Source organism: Leptinotarsa decemlineata, unplaced genomic scaffold, assembly GCF_025532065.1.
Source record: "Leptinotarsa decemlineata unplaced genomic scaffold, Ldec_3_MD MMD2_tig00026361_RagTag_RagTag, whole genome shotgun sequence".
Lineage (NCBI taxonomy): Eukaryota > Metazoa > Arthropoda > Insecta > Coleoptera > Chrysomelidae > Leptinotarsa > Leptinotarsa decemlineata.
In genome coordinates this window covers 3,248,324-3,267,214 of record NW_027412704.1, presented here as the reverse complement: position 1 = coordinate 3,267,214, position 18,891 = coordinate 3,248,324, and the positions used below count along the sequence as shown (strand labels likewise).

Sequence of the window (18,891 nt, the reverse complement as noted above, 5' to 3'; positions counted from 1 at the left end):
CCCACCCTGTATATCGTTCAAGTCAAGCATTTTCAGAAAGCTAGTCTACCAGATTGAAGTAGCTTTCTTGAAAAGGAGGAACGACAAGGAAGGGTGTTATTAGTCTCTATTTCTATTTGATCAAAAATTACAATTTGCTATTGAAACTGGGAATAGTAACACCCTTCCTTTTGTTGTTACATGACTAATCCGTAGAACTGATTGGTACATCAAACCTACTAATTCAAAAAGGTATATCAATTACTATTTTTTTCGTGAAGAATCGACGAAAGTAAACCATTTTGATTTTTGAGTGAGAGACCCCGTCACGCGGGTTAAACAGCGTCTGGTGTTTTCAATTACTCAACGTTTCGGCTACGATTTTGAATTTCATTTTCAAGGAGGTATGACTACACTGGAGTCTCAATCTACCTACTCCTCAGGTGTGAGGGTTTTGTGACTTGACACCTGGGTCTCAATCTGCCTACTTCCAAGCGGAAAATAACACACCTAATTTCTGTATTCAATATATTTTAAAACAGACTGAAAACTTATGTCATCAACATACTTGGCGAAAAATTTCACAACTAGCAGATGTCCGTGTACAATTCAGATCATATCAAATTGTTTATATGAAAAAAATATGAGCCCTCAATACGGGAAAACAAAACCAGTCAGCGTCATTCAAACGACAGAAACATACTCTGGAGTTGTTTTTGAAGCAGTCTTTACAAAAGTCTCTATTTAGGTATTGCTTTAACATCGGGAAAAATATTTTTTCGTGAACCTCATTTGCACACGTAGGTAGCTGTGGTGGCTCGTCTGTTGTTATAGATAGCTTCCCCTCCTATATTCCATCCGTACTTCTGGTTCAGATGTATAGCCAACTTTCTGTACGCATTTCTCAATTCATTTTTCACCTAAAAAATGCGTGTCGTTAATTATCGCTGAGATTTCAAGTAAGAACACAATAAATTCATAGAATGACCAACTCACATGAATGAGGATGTTGAAGAAAAATCATAAATTACGACAATTCTCATATTTTCTAAGGCATTTAAAAACGACGCAATTTGACACGAAAATATAATTTCCCTCTTCAACGTTTTTAAAATGACAGTTATCCCCCCCAAGAATTTTCAAATGGAATTGGAGGTTTTATACGAAACCGCAGTAGGGCCCCATAATGTTATAACTTGTTTCTTGGAAATTTCAAGATTGAAATGGATTTACTGGAGAGTGGCTCATTGTTCGAAACAAAGATAAGTACTTTCATCCATTTGATAAAACATAAAGATGCATTTTTAAATCGACATGAAATTTAGTCTATTCGAAAGAGAATCTACTGGCATAATAATTCAAATATGACTTCTGACATATGACCAACACGACTTGCTCGGACGTAGTCTAATCCGGAGGTCCAATTTTCGACTTTTTGCCAACATTTGTTGCCGTATATCAGCAATAACGCAGTTATTGTCCTCCAAATGGTCAATCTTGTCGGTGTAGACCAGCGACTTCACAATTCCCCACAGAAAATAGTCTAGCGGCGTTAAATCGCACGATCTTGGAGGCCAATTCACGGTTCCGAACCGTGAAACTAGACGGTTACCAAACGTTTCCTCCAATAAATCGATTGTGGCACGTGCTGTGTGATATGTTGTGCCGTCTTGTTGGAATCACTGCTTTTACACATCATGTGTAACGCCTAGCGTTAATGAAAATACAAAAAATTGAATAAAATGAAATAATCAAGATGAAAGAAGAAAATGACAACCGATTAGCACCAAGTCTCACCTCTTTGTTGGCATAACAAAACAAAATGGCGACGAGTATCCCCTGCAATGATTCCATTGAATATCTGGCATAATCGTAAAGATCCTCCGCAGCACAAGAATCGTCATAGACAAGTTTTTTGGCCGTGATAAGAATGTGGAGGCCAAACAAAGGAATGAGAAACAATGTCGCTCTGAAGGCTGCCCTGAAACGAAAAAAAAAAACATTTAATGAATGGACAATAGTCAACAGACAAAAAACAGAACTTTAGGTAGTTATTATCCAACTTTGGAGTGAAGTTATGAAATTCAATTATGCTATAGTACAAGGACATAATAATAGACACTAAAGTCTCAGGAATATTATAGCATCAGAACGAAAATATTTTTATCTAGGCTGTCGTTTATTATCAGTTTTCCTTATCTATTTGGTATAATTGACTGCGCCATATTTACGACTTGGTTGTATGTTTATTCTGGACATTTTGAATTTTTATATTTCAGGCGTGTGAGTTGGAAGAAATCCTAAGTAAATTCATTGTACAGGGTGATAATCAAAGTAAGTACCTAGGTGATAATTTTTAGTTAGTACACTCTGTTTATTACACTCAGGTTCATTTTTGTTCAATATATGGGAGGAAATGTATCCCAGACTAATTCACATCGCATCGAACAGATTACCTAATCTTGTCTGACTTATACACATCATACGAGGGAAAATGAAATTATGTCTATTTCCCAACCAGAACTAACCTTCCTTGCTTCCTCCGCTCACCCTGATACTACACGGGGTGGGTGAAATCAAGTCGATGCATGAGAACTTCAAAATCGGTAAAATGATTATGTGAAAAATCGAAGCTTTTGTCAGTTTTCATGAGTTCATTTTGAACTGAAATATCTCAGTATGAATACACATTCAATTCAAAATTGACGCCGTTTGAATCAGTGCACTTTTACCAACATAATACAAGTCGATTGATTCATTCAGCATGAAAATTGTGGGCTAGGGATTCGATGAAGTCGACGAAGGCCATTTTTGCCTGGTCCTAATTGGTGAAGATTCTACCGGTGAGAAAGATATGGAAGTGCTTGAAAAGATAGTGTCGAATATGGAAAATAGTCATGAAATAATTCAAATTCATTTAGGCAAATACATGAATTGAGAGACGTTTCAACTTCAATATTCTAACACAAAAACACTCAGTATCCACAATTCCATCTTTTATATTCCAAGTTCATAGACATCAAAATTGATACGATAACAGGATATGGAAATATAAAACAATCTCCAAATACGCAAAGTTGCACGGATGCGTATTGAGCATTTTACCACAGTACTGTGACCAGAGCCGAGTTGCAACCTCAGCATCTTTATGAATATTGAGAGAGGACAAGATCATCAACAGAAAGTATTGAGAAATTCATTCAGTATTCATTGATCAGAAACAGTTCCAGAGCATTTTAAGAATGCAACACATCTCCTGCTGGGTAGCAGTATAATGTGAGTTTTTTGGTGGTTCTTAACTATTTTATCAACTATCCCTGTGCGTTTTTTCTTGCTTTTATCATAATAAATATTTTATTCAGTTTTAGGGTTGGGTGGAACAGCGATAATTCCTCTCATAATTAGCAAAGCGAGTACAGAGTTGTGACAATAGTAGTCGATTAACGAGAAAACAATAGAACTCTGATGTGATGGTTTGGCCCGGTTGCAAAAAGTTATAGTGAATCACACCAGTCGCTGACCACCATACACTAACCAGGGTCTATTTTTGGTGGATTTTTGCCTCTGGGAAGTGCCTGGTCGGCTTATCGGTGTCCAACCACTGTCCTGAACGTCTCCTATTATCGTAGAGGATCCACTTTTCATCACACGTAACGATCCGATCAAAAAAGGATCTTTTGGTGGCGCAATAGCAAAGAAGAACATACCTTTCCAATACGTTTTGAACCATGAAACCGCATGGGATCTGAGGCCCAGTTCTTCCGCCGTCCCACGCATCGTTTGTGGTGGCTCAGTCTACACCAGGGTCTTCAAATCCTCGTCCGAGATTACTGTAGGTCGAACACTTCAAGCTAGCTAGGCTGTTTTGGTACCGTGTTGGTTCAAAGTGGATTCGTAGTCAAAACAAAACTTTTTAAACAATCTTATATTTCATGGCCACCCTAACTTGTAATCTATGGCGGGTTGGCTGTCCTTGCTCATCTTTCACTGCCTGAGCCACTGTGCATGCTGTTTTTGGCGAGTATGTTAGCTTGGGATGTGGGGGTTGAGAAAACTGGTCATCGAATGCCTGCTTCCACGTAGCCCCGTTGGATACGAGAATGACAGAATCGCTTGTGATTCTGTTATTCCCTAACTGAATGGCATCCCAACGATGGCTTGATCCTAAGGTGTGTGTATCCGTGTCGAGAGGATGAGTGACACTGAGCCTGAGAGAGCTGTCTCTACGGAACCTTCGAGGTACCAGGCGCCCTCTCGTCGTAGCATCGCCTTTTCATGGGGCTCTGTCGTGATTGACCTTCTTTCCCTAGGTACTAGTGATTGGATATCGAAAGCAAATGCCGATATTCGATATCGATATTAATATCGTTAACCAATATCGATATTACCGATATATCAAAAGAATAATATCGATATTTATTATTTTCAATATTGAGAATAATTCAAACAAAGTTATAATAACTATAAGGTAATTTTAGATAATTTACAAAGGAGTCCTGAAAATAAGTAAACTTCGCTTTTCATGCAATTTTGAAACCAAAACACAAATACCTATTCAACTGGAAAAGAAAAATCATTAAAGGAATTGATGAAAGCTTAATTTTCATCAACACTGCTGAAATTCTAAACCAAATTCCAAGTGTTTTCATCTACGCTGCATTGCGTAAAAATATTTGACTTTTTGACCACTCAGTCGGTTCCTTCTTGCTGTCAATGTTTGTCCTGCCTTCGAAAATAGTGTTTCTGTGGATGTGTAGTGTGGATGTCTTTAATAGTTGTGTTAGTCTCAACAAGAGTGGCGAAGCAATTTTTGTTATGTTGGTTGCATAATATTTGACTTCGATATCGAAATTTCGATATTAGGAAAATTGAGATATTGGTGTCGATAATATCATTCTTCAGTATCGATACTCAAATATCGATATTGGCACTCCCAAATATCGATATTTAAAAATATCGATGTATATCGCTAATCACTGCTAGCTACTCCTGGGACTTTTACGGACAGAGTGAACCTAAAAATTCTTTCTGACGCTGAGTCTACAGAGGAGATGGATATCGAGCTTATGACTCCAACTGACCTTCCTGTAAATTTAGATCAGGAGCGAGAGCTTCCCAACTCTCCAACTCCTGATCCAATAACTGAACCTAAAAAAAGGTTTGGTGGAAATCGGCTGAGCGTACTCTAACCATCTGACCTGAAAGAACACTCACCATACAAACTAATCGGCTTCGTTGAGAAGTTGGATTTATTTGGTCGAGTGTGAATAGATGTGAGCCACAATAAACCCTTGCGGGTTACGTTGGAGGGTCGAATAGACCCACTCACTTCAGACTTAACCTAACCCAACCCAACTTGTGATCTTATGTTTAATGATAATATATCTATTGAACTTTTCAGATGTTTAGTTATATCAAGTTATAACTGAACATTGAATTTTTCATGAATTCATAAGAAAAATTCATAAGAAGAGTATTTGGGGGCCCTTTTTAACGTAATAAAACAGAAAATGCAAAGAGAAGGGAGTAAATTACGTGTAATGAACATAGTTCAAAGATATATTAAAACTAATTATTACAGTTCATTGTATGATTTTCACAATGAAGGGTTTTACAAAAACCGCAACACGTGTTTCGCTATACAATAGCTTTCTCAAGCGCTTGAGGAAGCTATTGTATAGCGAAACACGTGTCGCCTCAAGCACTTGAGGGAGCTATTGTATAGCGAAACACGTGGCGCGGTTTTTGTGAAACCCTTTATAGTGAAAATCAAGATTTTCATCAACTGTCGGCCAGTTCTATTCAATTAACAAAGACATATTAATGTTATTTCATCCGCTTCGTAATATAAAGCCTCCGAATGTGAGTGAAGGAGATATAGAGGATCCACTTAATGAAGATAGCTTTGAGTATCTAATTATGATATTTTATATTCCCTACCTTCATTGCATAGCATCATTGTATTATATTCATTACCTCTCATTATTTATTCTTGCCCTCAAAAAATTTGGAACCAACTCAAATTCTCTTCATTACTGAGCAGTGTATTTGAACCTGAACTACTACTAAAATGTAGCTATATTTATCCAGCTAATAACATGCAAATGCTAATAGTCTTGAAGGTGATGTTCTTTGGTTTGTTCATGTTGCAATATAAATTATCAATAAATCAATTCATGAACATCCATTATCGTTTCGGCCTGTTATGTGTAATTAGCATGTTGTTTGCAACCAATTTCAAAGTCCATATTTTTTTTTCATTGAAACTTCTATTTTTATCTAGTCAATCAAAAATAATTCAGTTCTGACAATGGCGCTCAAACAAAATGCACTAGATAAGTCATTATTCTCTGAAAATTATTTTCCTCCAGGAAATTGAAGAAAATGTTATTGGGTACAGCCTTGGCTAATATTCCGCCTATTCACCTTCATACTAAATGTTGTTTATTTCTTCTTTTGGTTTGTTTCAATTGTACTTTATGTGGTTAATAAAGACGATTTATCATTATTATTTTTTTACCATTGTATGCGCTGGTCAGACCCTAACCCCTGAAGCCAAGATACATTCAACAGGGCGCGCCAGCATTATCAACCAACCACCACTCCCCACACCGTGGGGTGAGTGATAATTGGGTCCGAGAATCATGTGCCCTGAGTAAGCGCAGTGAGCCAAGAATGACAGTCTTCTGCATCTGTCCCGCTGAGATCTCTGCCTTAGTGCGGCAAGCCGGTATAATTTCAAGATTCAACAGTAGAGAGGACATCATTCCACCAAGGACTCCAATAATCAGAACAATCTTCTTCACAGAGTGGTCTGGATTTGGTCTGCGGAGTTCGAAGAGAAAAATCTCAATATTTTATCCGTTTTTCCTCCTCTCTTCGGATGATATTCCTCAAATTCAACCTCAAATTCAACACTCACTATGAATATATTGTCAACAAAGCCTATAAGATTCTTGGTTTTGTTATTAGAATTACAAAAAACTTTAGAGATGTTGGGTGTATTGTAAAGTTATTTAATGCTCTAGTTAGACCTCATCTTGAGTATGCTTCTGTTATTTGGTCACCACAGGGAGAGACCAACGCAGATTTGATTGAAAAAGTTCAAAAAAGATTTCATAGATATCTTTATGTCAAAATTTATGGCTGCTATCCCATTATGGTGTCTTACAGAAGCATGCTCAAGGAATTTAACATTGTTACTTCACAGAGCAGACGTGCATTACAGGATGTTCTTTTTGTATACTATATAATTAATAATGTAAAGTACAAGAGATCATCTCTGGTCAACTATGTAAAATTGTTGGTGCCTAAGGTAAACCTGCGTAGACAGGACAAGAGAATATTCTTTATCGGCCTTTCCGATAACTCACCAATCACCCGTATGCTAAATCATTGCAACATTTTAACTGAAAATAGCACCGTGGATCTTTTAACTAAAACAAATGCCAAAGAGATAAGGGCCTACTTTTTCTCACAGCCGGATTAATTTCTAGGTATTGGGTAACTTAATTTATAGGTACTTGTATACATTTTAAAAATTGCGATAATTTATTTGATTTCTTTTTTGTTTCCTTTTATATTTACTGTTCTGTTTTATTTTAGTTAGTAGTTCTTAAGCTTATTTTGTTATTGTAGTTTTATCTCTCTTACTTTTAATTACAATTCAATATTGTGTTTGTAGGAGTAAAAAGTAAATAAATAAATAAATAAATAGATATTCATCTCGCCAGGAGCTGAAAACTCCTCGACTAACATCGTCTTGCTCTGATGGTCGAGAAGGACTATATCAGGCTTATTAGCTTGTTTGAGCCTGAGGGTGGGGAACGAACAGTTCCAATAAGTTCAGCACTTCTCGTTTCCCACAACGGATTCAATATCCCCCGGAGCGTAGGGCAACACCGGTGTCTCATCAATACCGTAAGAGTGCCGTAGATGGTAATATAGTACTCTAATGGCCGCGTTATGTCGATGGATATAGGCCGAGACCTGCTGATAGCAGGAACCTTCATACCCATCCTGGTAAGCCATGATGAACCCCTCAGTTTCCGACTTCAGCCAACTCGACCTGAAGAAAGCGAAAGTCAGGCGCTTTGATGATTCAAGGTCTTCAATGTTATCGAAGAAGACCCCATGTACTGGCTTATCCTTGTGTTTCCGCAGAAGTGAGGTAATCTCTGCGGCTTTTATATGAGCGGGTTCCAACTCGGGGACAGAGTTGTGTTTACCTCGTTCAGTGTCGAAAACTGAACCGAGTTCATCAGCTGCTCGGGCAGCTGCCCTGAGGAGAAATGCTCCAATTCCTGCTCTCTCATGGTCGCGGACCATGAAGAGAAGGGGATCCATACTCCTGACGACTTTACAGGCTCCATCCGGGACCATTTTGTCATGTAGATATTCCAAATTCCATTCCAATCGTGGAATGGACGACTTGGGATGCAAACTCCTATGAATGTGCATCATTTTTCAGGTATCTACGTCAAATCTATACAGCTCCTCCCGAGTCTACTCCATTACTCCAAACGAGTAGAGTAAGAATGGAATGGCAAGCATATTCGTTGCAGCAACTTTGTTCTTTCCCGACAGTTCCGATGACCAGATCTGTCGGAATTTGTGCTGATACTTGCAGCGGAGAAAGTTCTTCACTGTTACCTCTTGTAAGTGGCGCTGTTCAACCCGACGTAAGTTTAACAGTCTCCGGCATCCAGCACGAGTTTCTTTTGAAATTAATCATTGCACATTTACCTATCCTGAATTTCTCACCAATAGCAAGCGTATACTCTTCCACCACCCCCGAAGACTGATGGAGATACTTCTCTCCAGAGGCATGAAGTTTAAGATCATCCATATAAAACAAATGGGTGACCTTATGCCTCCGGTTTCTGGGGGTGCTACAGTTATACCCTCAAGTATTTCTGAGTTCGAGGATAACGGCATAACAGAAGGCGACTGAGGGAATCACCGTGAAATCTTGAAATATACCCCTTCTGAAAGTGACCCACCTTGGTTGGACTCCAGCCTGACCAGATGTTATGGCAAAGTGGGTCCAAAAGACTAGTATTTTCATTATTATAATTTCCGTTTCGTAAACACCTGATCACACAGTTCACCATTGATAACATCCACTTTGTAGATTACTGTAAATCTACTTATTGTCCAAGAGCCTATCAGTAACTCGTCAATTAATTCACTCACATTGTTTGTCTCGTTGTTCCCCCATGTTTCATTTTCAAGAGCATAACTCTGATTATGTCCATCAGAAATATGGTGTTAATTACCAAAATAACTATTCGGTATCCATCCACAATCCACTGGAGATTATGAATATCCACCATCCAACAATTTTTCGCTTCTAATGCAGCCATCGCGATAGCCCAAGGTATGCTTGATGAAAAAGTCAACACTGAAACAAGTCTTCAAGTCAACCTATCTACCATGATAGTTGTCAAAATGCTCACCTATTAATGCTATATAAACATGCTTCATCTTGATTTCTTTGGCGAAAGCTCTTACAATAACCTTGTGGAGATAGAAGCCGTCTAAGATCATGCAGGCATATATTGAGTTTATTGAAGAGGTCTCCAGAAATGCCAATATCCTACATCCTATTCCATTATTGTCCATTATATGATGGGTGTATGCAGAGGTCTTCAAGGCATCTATAAGGACTATTTCTGAAATTATAGTTATAAAGTATCTGTAGATATAATGGTACTCCAAATGGCATCTATATCAGATAATGGTCTATATCAACTAGTTAGATATTTATGAGTGGTCTATATTTTTGAGAATGGCAGATGTTTTTTGAGGGGTAGAACGGTTAAAAAGTATCATCATATCAGATGAAGTAAAAGGAAATATTGGATTAGAAGTGGTTTGATAGAATCTATAGTACGAACCTATATAAGTCAACCTAATGAATTGAATATGAGCCGGCGTTTACATTAAAGTGGTTTTATTGAAAAATTATGGTAATAATTTCAATAATATCACCGTTTTTACTTTTATGACTTGAATAATTGGAGAATAGTGGCTCCCGAAACTTCGAACAACTAAAAACACCAGACGCAGTTTAAACCGTTTAAACAAAGGCAACAGTCTTGTTGCCTTTGTCTGCCTATAGTATAGTGGTGTCAGTATTCCCCTTGAGCTTATCTGCTTGTAGTATGGTGGTGTCAGTATTCCCCTTGAGTTTGTCTGCCTGTAGTATAGTGATGTCAGTATTCCCTTTGAGTTTGTCTGCCTATAGTATAGTCATGTCGGTATTCCCCTTGAGCTTGTCTGCCTGTAATATGGTGTCAGTATTCCCCTTGACTTTTATCTGCCTGTAATATAGTAATGTCAGTTTTCCCCTTGAGCTTATCTTCCTGTAGTATAGTGGTGTCATTATTCCCCTTGAGTTTGTCTGCCTGTAGTATAGTGATGTCAGTATTCCCCTAGAGTTTGTCTGCCTGTAGTATAGTCATGTCAGTATTCCCATTGAGTTTGTCTGCTTGTAATCTAGTAATGTCAGTATTTCTCTTGAGCTTGTCTTCCTGTATTATAGTGGTATCATTGTTCCCCTTGAGTTTGTCTGCCTGTAATATGGTGATGTCAGTATTCCCTTTGAGTTTGTCTGCTTGTAATATAGTAATGTCAGTATTCCTCTTGAGATTGTCTTCCTGTAGTATAGTAGTGTCATTATTCCCCTTGAGTTTGTCTGCCTTTAAGTATAGTGATGTCAGAATCACCCTTGAGTTTGCCTGCCTGTAGTATAGTCATGTCGGTATTCCTCTTGAGTTTGTCTGCCTGTAATATGGTGGTGTCAGTATTCACCTTGAGTTTGTCTGCTTGTAATATAGTAATGTCAGTATTCCTCTTGAGATTGTCTTCCTGTAGTATAGTAGTGTCATTATTCCCCTTAAGTTTGTCTGCCTGTAGTATAGTGATGTCAATATTCTCATTGACTTGTGACATCACAATATTTTAGGAGAAAGTATTTATTCAATAATGTAGGAGTTTTTTCTTTCTGAAATATTCCATAGGGAAAGGAAATTGGATGAATAAAGTATAGTTAGGAACAGTTTTTATATACTTGAAACGTTATGACGATTTCAAGTATGATATTTCGCATTGTTCGTTACTGTTTCATATTAAACACAATCTAGTTGTAGATTTTTGATAGATAGTTGATAAATTGTTTACACATACCTTTCGACATAATCGTCATCGCATTCCTCACGCATATTGCTATCAGTAAGTTTCGATGAAGAACCACTCTTGTGGTTTTTCGAAGTTTCTCAAACACAAGAAATATGACGATAGCAGGAATACAAAACACAACGCAAGTTCCCAAGAACTTTATGTGGAAATTATATCTTCTTCTATAAATTGGAGCTATGGCACACGTTTGATAATTTGTTTGAGATATCCAGTCTGCATGATCTCCATTCTGGATACACTCCTTTTCGCTTTCTACTGCAAAGAAAAGTAATAAGAAAACAATGATTTGAAATTCGATTTTTTACAAAATAACTAACTTATACCTACCAGGACTATCTGAAACGATAGGACGAGTTGGAAAAAGATATGATGTTACTTCTTACAGAATGAAATCTATACAAAACCCAACAGAACAGAAAAAAGAACGAAAAGTTGCATTTCTATTATTTATAGATCTTGTTCTTGTGGAGGTTATACGAGAGTGATCTAAAAAGTTCCTGACCTGACAAAGATATAAGACATTTTATTAGTATTTTTTTTCAACATAGTTTCCTTTCAACTTTCAACTGTAACCTCTCCAAATAGTACTCGTTTTTCTCCTCTGCAAAATAATTGTTCACAAAGGTAATTCGACGAAAATATATGTCCTTTGGGCGCAATTTTTAGATGAGAGAACAAAAAGAAGTCGCTTGGGGCTAGGTCTGGTGAATAAGGCGGATAGTCAAGCAGTTCAAACCGCAATTCGCGGTTTGAACTGGTCAGCAAAGCAATATATTGGTTTCTTGCTTTTTCCCAATAAGTCTTTTGAATTTACACAGTGAACAGGTCCCAAAGACCTATACTTATACTAAATATAAAACATCACTAACTGAGAAGATTTTTACTAAAAGAGTTCTTCATAATCCGCGACACGTACTTCGCTATACAAAAGTTTTCTCAAGCAAGAATGTTCAGGAAGCTTAAGAAAGCTATTGTTGGGTATCACCTGGTTCTGTACAACACGAGCATCAAAATATACTCACATCGGCAAACTGCATCTGGCGACTGATAGGCTTGGCCACTACATGGAAGTTTTGCCATTGTTCCTACAGGAGTTGGTGGAAAGCAGGACCAAGCATCCCAAACGGCAGGGCAGTGTGTACTATCTGAAGAAGAATGCGAATAGCTTCAAAATACTAAAATTATAACAGGACTATATGGATTTCACGCACATTTCAGACACCAGAACAAACATATCATTTCTCGACGTGACGCTATCTAAAAGGCATGCTGAGTGACACTAGACTCCTTTGATCTATGAAACGGAATATGTGCTATAGCGAATATTTTTGATCAAATATCCAAACGCACGCCAGAAACTCATATATATTTTGTTTGTGATACATAAACAGGGTGGAACTGGTGAAGTATTATAAATCGGCCTATACCAGCTGTGGCAAATCATAACGAAATCACAAAACTTTGTTTATTGATACGTTTTGCATTAATGATGGGCATTTATTACTTTTTACTATCAGGATGGCTATTATAATAAAAAATTGATGAGTTAATGGACAAATTATACTACATACTCACTCAGCATGATATTGTCATTATTCATATGATGTTTGCAACAATCAACTGCTTCTCGACAACAAGTTAAAAAGTTTTTGAAGAGGATTTCTGATTTGAAGGATCTTTGAATGTAGTGCATCGCTGTGGAATTCGTGTAGTCATAGAATACAGATGTCTTTTCATCAATCTGAAACAACAATTTATTAACTCTCATAGTTCTGGTGTTGATAATGAGATAATGATAATAATAATAATTTTTACATCCAATTCACCATTCTCGTAAATGAATATTGTGAACCCATGAAATATAAAAATCTCGTGCATGGGGGGGGTTATTCAAATTCGAAGTTGAGGAGTGATATGATCACCTTTGAATATATACACAAACTCAGACATACACATCAGAATTCGGTAATAATCGTTAATGAAATCAATAGAGGTTTGTTCAAAAAATAAGATGAATTTTAATTTTTCTCAAAATTCTCGAAGCAATTATTATATGATATGTACTTGAGCTCATTCAGCAATTCGGTTTTCATCATCTCAATCGCCGCAAAACGCAATCCTTTCATGGTTCTCTTCAATTTTGGGAACATGGAGAAGTTACAGGAGGCCAAATCTTGTGAAAACGGTGGCTAAGGCATGATTATGGCGTTATTGCCAAAGTCATGAATAGTTTTTCCAAAATATTGGACGTTTCCTTCGTATCGCTTATCGCAAACGGCGCATAACTCCAAGATAATAATCCTTTCAGTGTAACAGTAGAACTGCATCCTAACGTTTCGCCAGCCAGCACGAGTAGCTAGCTCCTTCAGCGATTTATTTATCTAGATAATTCACCGATGACAGGGTGGTTTCTAGTTCTCAGGTTGTATTTATGTTGACTCAGGTAGTCCGCCTCTCTTGTTGATGCATTGGCCGAAGTAACATTGCATTGCGATGTTGCCACTTCAGCATCTTTCAGTATGGGATTCCAAATCCGGTTAAGCGTTACCCCCTCCTCTTTTCTGTTGTAGTTTTCCGTATGTTTATGGATTTCTATGGCTTCCCATACAAGCCGACTGTGGTATCCATGATCGGGGGCGAGTAGTTTTACATCTTCAAACAGTATCGTGTGATCTTCTTCATCGGCTACTGCCGATTTCTCTATTTGACCTCCGATGTTCATTCAGCCTTGTACTCATGGATCTTTTGGTGGTACTAATATACAGTTTTCCGTAGGTGCATGGTATACGATATACCCCCGCAGCTGATAGGGGATCTCTTTTGTCTTTCGCAGATCTCAGGCTTTGTTGTATTTTCCTGATGGGTTTGAACACTGTTTTTAATTTATGCTTTCCTAAGATTTTTCCAATTCTGTCGTCAACCCTAGGGATGTACGATAGAAATGCACATGCAACCGCTTGAGTTTCTTTCCTATTTCGACTTGTGAAAGTCTTAAGTTTCATGGTCTCGTTTATTTCAACTACACTGTATCCATTCGATCTTAAAGCCACTTGAAGATGATCCAATTCTTCTTGTTGGTGTTCCGGTTTACATATTCTATGGGCACGTTCTATCGGGGTGTTCGACAGTGCATGCAGATATCTGTCCGTATGTGTCAGTTTTCGGTACACCATCCATTATTCCTGTTCAGTATCCATGGTGAACTTGATGCTAGGGTGTTGAGCATTTATTTGGTCCAGAAATAGGTCAGTTTGTCCCTCCCATGTCTCCAGATGACGAAAGTGTCATCCATGTATCGTAGCCAAATGGTTTGAAATCGAAAACGTCGATTGCCTACTTCTCTAATTGCTTCATGAAGAAGTTGGCTATCACCGAGCTGAGTGGACTTCCCATCGCTATACCGTCTAATTGCTCACAGAAATCTTCTTTCCATTGAAAGTAATTCCCCGTTAGCCAGACCTTGAAGAGCTCGGAAACTAGGAAACAGGTTGGCTATCTCTCTTGATAAATCTTCAAGCGGAACGTTGGTGATCGAGAACACAACGTCCAATTTGACCTGAATAAAACCTGGCTCCAACGTTACAATCTTAATCGTTCCCACAAAGTCTGTCGAATCCTTGATGTACCAGGTTGTTTTTGTCAACATGAGGCTAGAGAAGCGATGCTAGGTGTGTAGTAATACGTAGGCGAACCTTTGGCGAGATGGTTTCGGTTCATAGAATGGTCTTCTGGGTGGTTTCCGGCAATGATGATGATTTTATGAGACGGTTCGTATTCCGCAACCTTGATTGTGTTGGGTCTCTTTTTAGCTTGCGATAGCTGGACGGTTTGAGAAGTTCTTCAATGTTTCCGATATATTCATCTGTTTTCAAGAGCACAGTGATATTTCCCTGGTCAGCAGGTAAATCTTCTCATCTGAGTTCAGAATTTTCATAGCCACAATTTCTCTTTTTGCTATATTGCATTTTGGTGTTCGGGCCTTGCATAGAATATTTATATCGGTACCACCAAACCTCTGAAGAAGCCAGCCACTCGTGCTAGCGAAACGTTAGGGTGCAGTTCCAAACTACGATCGTACGACCATGTGGCAAGAACTGATGCACTATGCCATGGTAATCAAAGAGCGAAACCTTAGCATTTCATTAAACTTGGCGTGCTTTCTTTGGTCTTGGCTCTCCAGGGCTCTTCCATTGGGACGATTAAATTTGGTTTCAATGTTATAACCATATACCCATGATTCGTCACCAGTTATGACCGTCTCCAGCAAATCTGGATAGTCGTTGACGTCATTTAACAATTCCCTAGCAATGCTCATGCGACGGATTTTTTGGTCCAAAAATTTTTGGTAAAAAATTTACGAAAAAATTGCATGGCATAAGGCAACCGACATGCCGACATACCTATTAATGTAATTCAGCCTCTTCAAGTAAAATTTTCAACATTGGGAATATACCTTTATAGCTTCCCACCTTTTTATAGAAAAACGTATCACCCCTAAAATGAATGATTTCTCAATTATACACTTCTATACAAAGTTCTTCGAATCATTCACCCCTGAAATATCTACCTTTTCAATTCATTATCATTATTATTATACTCACTATAGCAACTGGGACTGTTTTTGGTTCATTTCTGCACAACACCGCATACGACTCATATTTGTATCTTTTGAGTAATCTGGCGTCGTTGGTATAGTTGTAGCAGTAAAACCCTGCAAAATAGTTCCAAAGGTGGTATTCGTATAAGGATTCACGAAGACGACATTGTCTGGGAGCAACCTACAACAAACATAGAGAAAATGATTGGTCAAAGTTGGACTAAAGAAGTGGAGAGCCGGTCCTTCCTGAACCAGCTTGTTCACATGAAACGCACATTTCAGGTGGTCCGCATGGAAGGAAATTCGAAGGCGTTAAATCAGGTGATCTTGCAGGTCAATACAAATGTTTACCAAGTTGCTTGGTGATTATTGAGACTATGTCTTTGCATGAGAATAGTAGCTCATTTTTTCTAAACTCTAGTGTAAGTTATGACATCTCTGCACTGGAGGTTACGAGATAACTTTCCCAGAGTTTTGTTTCCATAAATGCATTAGGAAAAGGTCGTGTTCTTACTGTTTCTATATATTCTTGGCTTCCTGGTTCAGTATAACCATTCTAATATATTGTGTTTTGTCCTTTGCAGTACCTGTCAAGTACCTGCGGAATTTTTACCTTGCCCAAGACAGCAATTTTCTTCATGTTCTTCTTTTATTTGTTTTGCTATCACAGTAGCTTTTGCAAATACAGTTTGTGAAGATCAAACCGTGAGGTGTAGCTTTTATACTTTCTTAAACGGAAAATGAGGGTGGGTAACAAAGGTGAGTGTATTTGTTAGAATAAAAGGCAACGAAAAATTATAAATAATGATTCACCAGAAAAACTGAGACACTGAAAGTTGTTATCCTCCTAGTCACTCAGATTTTGGATTAATCAAATCAAAAAACACCCTATTTGAATTTCTGCAAGCCATGGCATATGCAAACATCTCAACAGTGTGACAAAAAGATTCGATCCAACATCAATAAAGATAAAAGGAGCTGCAGCTTCCATTGCGACGTAACTTGCTGAAACCAAAACCTCAAAAACAGAAAATTTGGCATCCAATTCTCAATAGTAATATTTGGCTGAACTTCGAATGACGTCTGCCCTCACAAAGATGCCACACAGAAGAACCAGTATCCGAATGTCAAAGGTAAATGAGGCTCTCTGAGGTAAGAGTACGGCAGAGCCGTACTCTTACTATTACTCTAAATACTTTTTCTATTGAACAAATTATACTCACATCTGCAGGGCACTTGTCTTCCGGGTCTGCCTGGAACAAAACAAAAAGTATTTGATTGTTGTGCAGATTATGTAATGGGTCACGGAATTTGTATTTTTTGATGGGTTCTAGGTTTCACTAAAAGATATTTCAAAGTCACTCTAGTGGCACCTCTCTGGTGTTCTATATGAAGTATTTTTCCCCTTAAGCTATTCGACTTTTTCGAACGAGAGAAAAATCAACTTCACCATTCGTCTTCCACTCGAAAATGTTTATGATTTCTTCAAAATAATACCCGAATAATATACATAATGAAAATATGAAATGAACTGTCGTAATGTGGCTACTAGATACACCACCAAATCCAAACCAAGAAAATTCACAGAAGATGTTCAAAATTATATCCACTAATCCTTGGAAAATGATCCACTCAAGCATTTGATTCGTCTCCGACATTTCATAACACAACAAGTGGTATGTTCTAATTTTTTGCGTAATTTGTTCTTTCGCGACGTGAATATCACTAAATATGTTATTAGGACTTCAGATTGATCAACCCCTATAGAAATAAGTCTAATGAGCTGAGATCTGGTGGTCTAGCGGGCACAAACTCGCACAAAGTTGCATCGAAATGTAACGGTGCCCCATCTAGTCGGAATCAGATTCTGCGATCTGGATTATTGATTATTCGAATACAGGGCATTTGTCAGGAGCTTCAAAAAGATGTATACAAGACCCCCCATTCCATTTAATTTTTTTTCCCAGAAGGCGCCCAGTCGCCATCTTGAAAGTTTCATCTGTCAATGTCACTTAAAAATAAAGTATTCATGCATTAATGTGATAAAAGGGGGGGGGACATTGAAAGAATGCACTGTATAATACACACATATACATATAACGATAAGCAAAGATATCAGTTTTAACAAGTATGTATCTTTTGTTGGTGATCCGTTCGCGATACATGCATACATGTTGTATGCGGCTTCCTTGAATTTTCTCCTAAACCAATGTTCCGCTCTGTGCAAGATCTCAGCTTGGGACCACTCGATGTTGTGTTGATGGGTCCAAACATGGTCTGCTATTCCTGATTTGCTGGTTTTCCCTCGCTGTGTGTGTTGCACACACAGCGAGCGTAGAAATACGCAACATATGGAAACCCATCAGCAAGCGAAAAATGGCCAACTTCCGCCAAAACGGTCATCTCCCAAGGAACCAGTGAAGCGGAAAATGAAAAGCGGGGATAAGTGAAAGTACTCGAACGACCTATAAATAGTCATCTCTCGGAGGAATCAGTCCAGTCATCACCCGAAGACGATGGTAGATACTAACAAGCGAAACGTCGTGAACTAACGTGACTTGGAATCTCTCCACTTTTTATTTTTATTTTCTTTTTTCATTTCTTTATTTTTATTTATTCAATTGTTCTATTTTTACTTGTATTTTATTACATTATTATTTCATTTCAGGTTTATTTTGGTTAATATAATTGTTATTTTCAGCTATTCATTTTCAATTCTTCTTTTTTAGTTGTTTCAGGTATTTCAAATCATTTTATATATCAGAAAATGGAAGTCCGAACTAGTGAAATTCATCATGAAACATTGTCAATCACCTTCAAACAAATCTGTAAAGTATTATAAACCCGCCTATACCTGTAATTCATAATAAAATCACAAAATTTTGTTTTAGCACTCTACATTCACAGTGCGCATTTATAACTTTTAACTAACGGAAATCAGAGTTATATTGAAAAATACTCACAGTTTCTGCAGAAGCCAAGCACAGGGTAATCGTTGTTAACAAAACACAATAAATCCTTAAACTGCACATACTTGCACTCCGCTAATTGTTTACTGGGAAATAAAAAGTGTGATCTAGTTTTATCTCGAACAACAATTGAAAATTCAAGAT

At 37.8% G+C, this 18,891-nt stretch overlaps 1 protein-coding gene across 1 annotated transcript; it reads right to left on the bottom strand.

Annotated features, from left to right (window-relative positions):
• Positions 1-493: 493 nt before the first annotated feature.
• On the bottom strand, positions 494-18,839 carry LOC111502863 (corticotropin-releasing factor receptor 2). The gene is made up of 10 exons (XM_023157026.2): positions 18,742-18,839; positions 17,002-17,031; positions 15,783-15,959; positions 12,757-12,922; positions 12,204-12,326; positions 11,170-11,436; positions 9,438-9,653; positions 9,175-9,382; positions 1,777-1,960; positions 494-899 (listed from the first exon to the last, which is right to left on the bottom strand). The coding sequence occupies exons 1-10, from the start codon at positions 18,808-18,810 to the stop codon at positions 768-770; spliced, it is 1,572 nt and encodes a 523-aa protein (XP_023012794.2). The 5' UTR covers positions 18,811-18,839; the 3' UTR covers positions 494-767.
• Positions 18,840-18,891: the final 52 nt, after the last annotated feature.

Excerpts from the sequence above, each read along its gene's own strand:
- LOC111502863 (XM_023157026.2), bottom strand. The coding sequence starts at position 18,810 with ATGTGCAGTTTAAGGATTTATTGTGTTTTGTTAACAACGATTACCCTG. Across the intron at positions 12,327-12,756 it reads TAATGACAATATCATGCTGA|ATAGTACACACTGCCCTGCC; the intron begins GTGAGTATGTAG and ends ATTCTTCTTCAG. Across the intron at positions 1,961-9,174 it reads GGAACAACGAGACAAACAAT|GGCAGCCTTCAGAGCGACAT; the intron begins GTGAGTGAATTA and ends TTTTCGTTTCAG.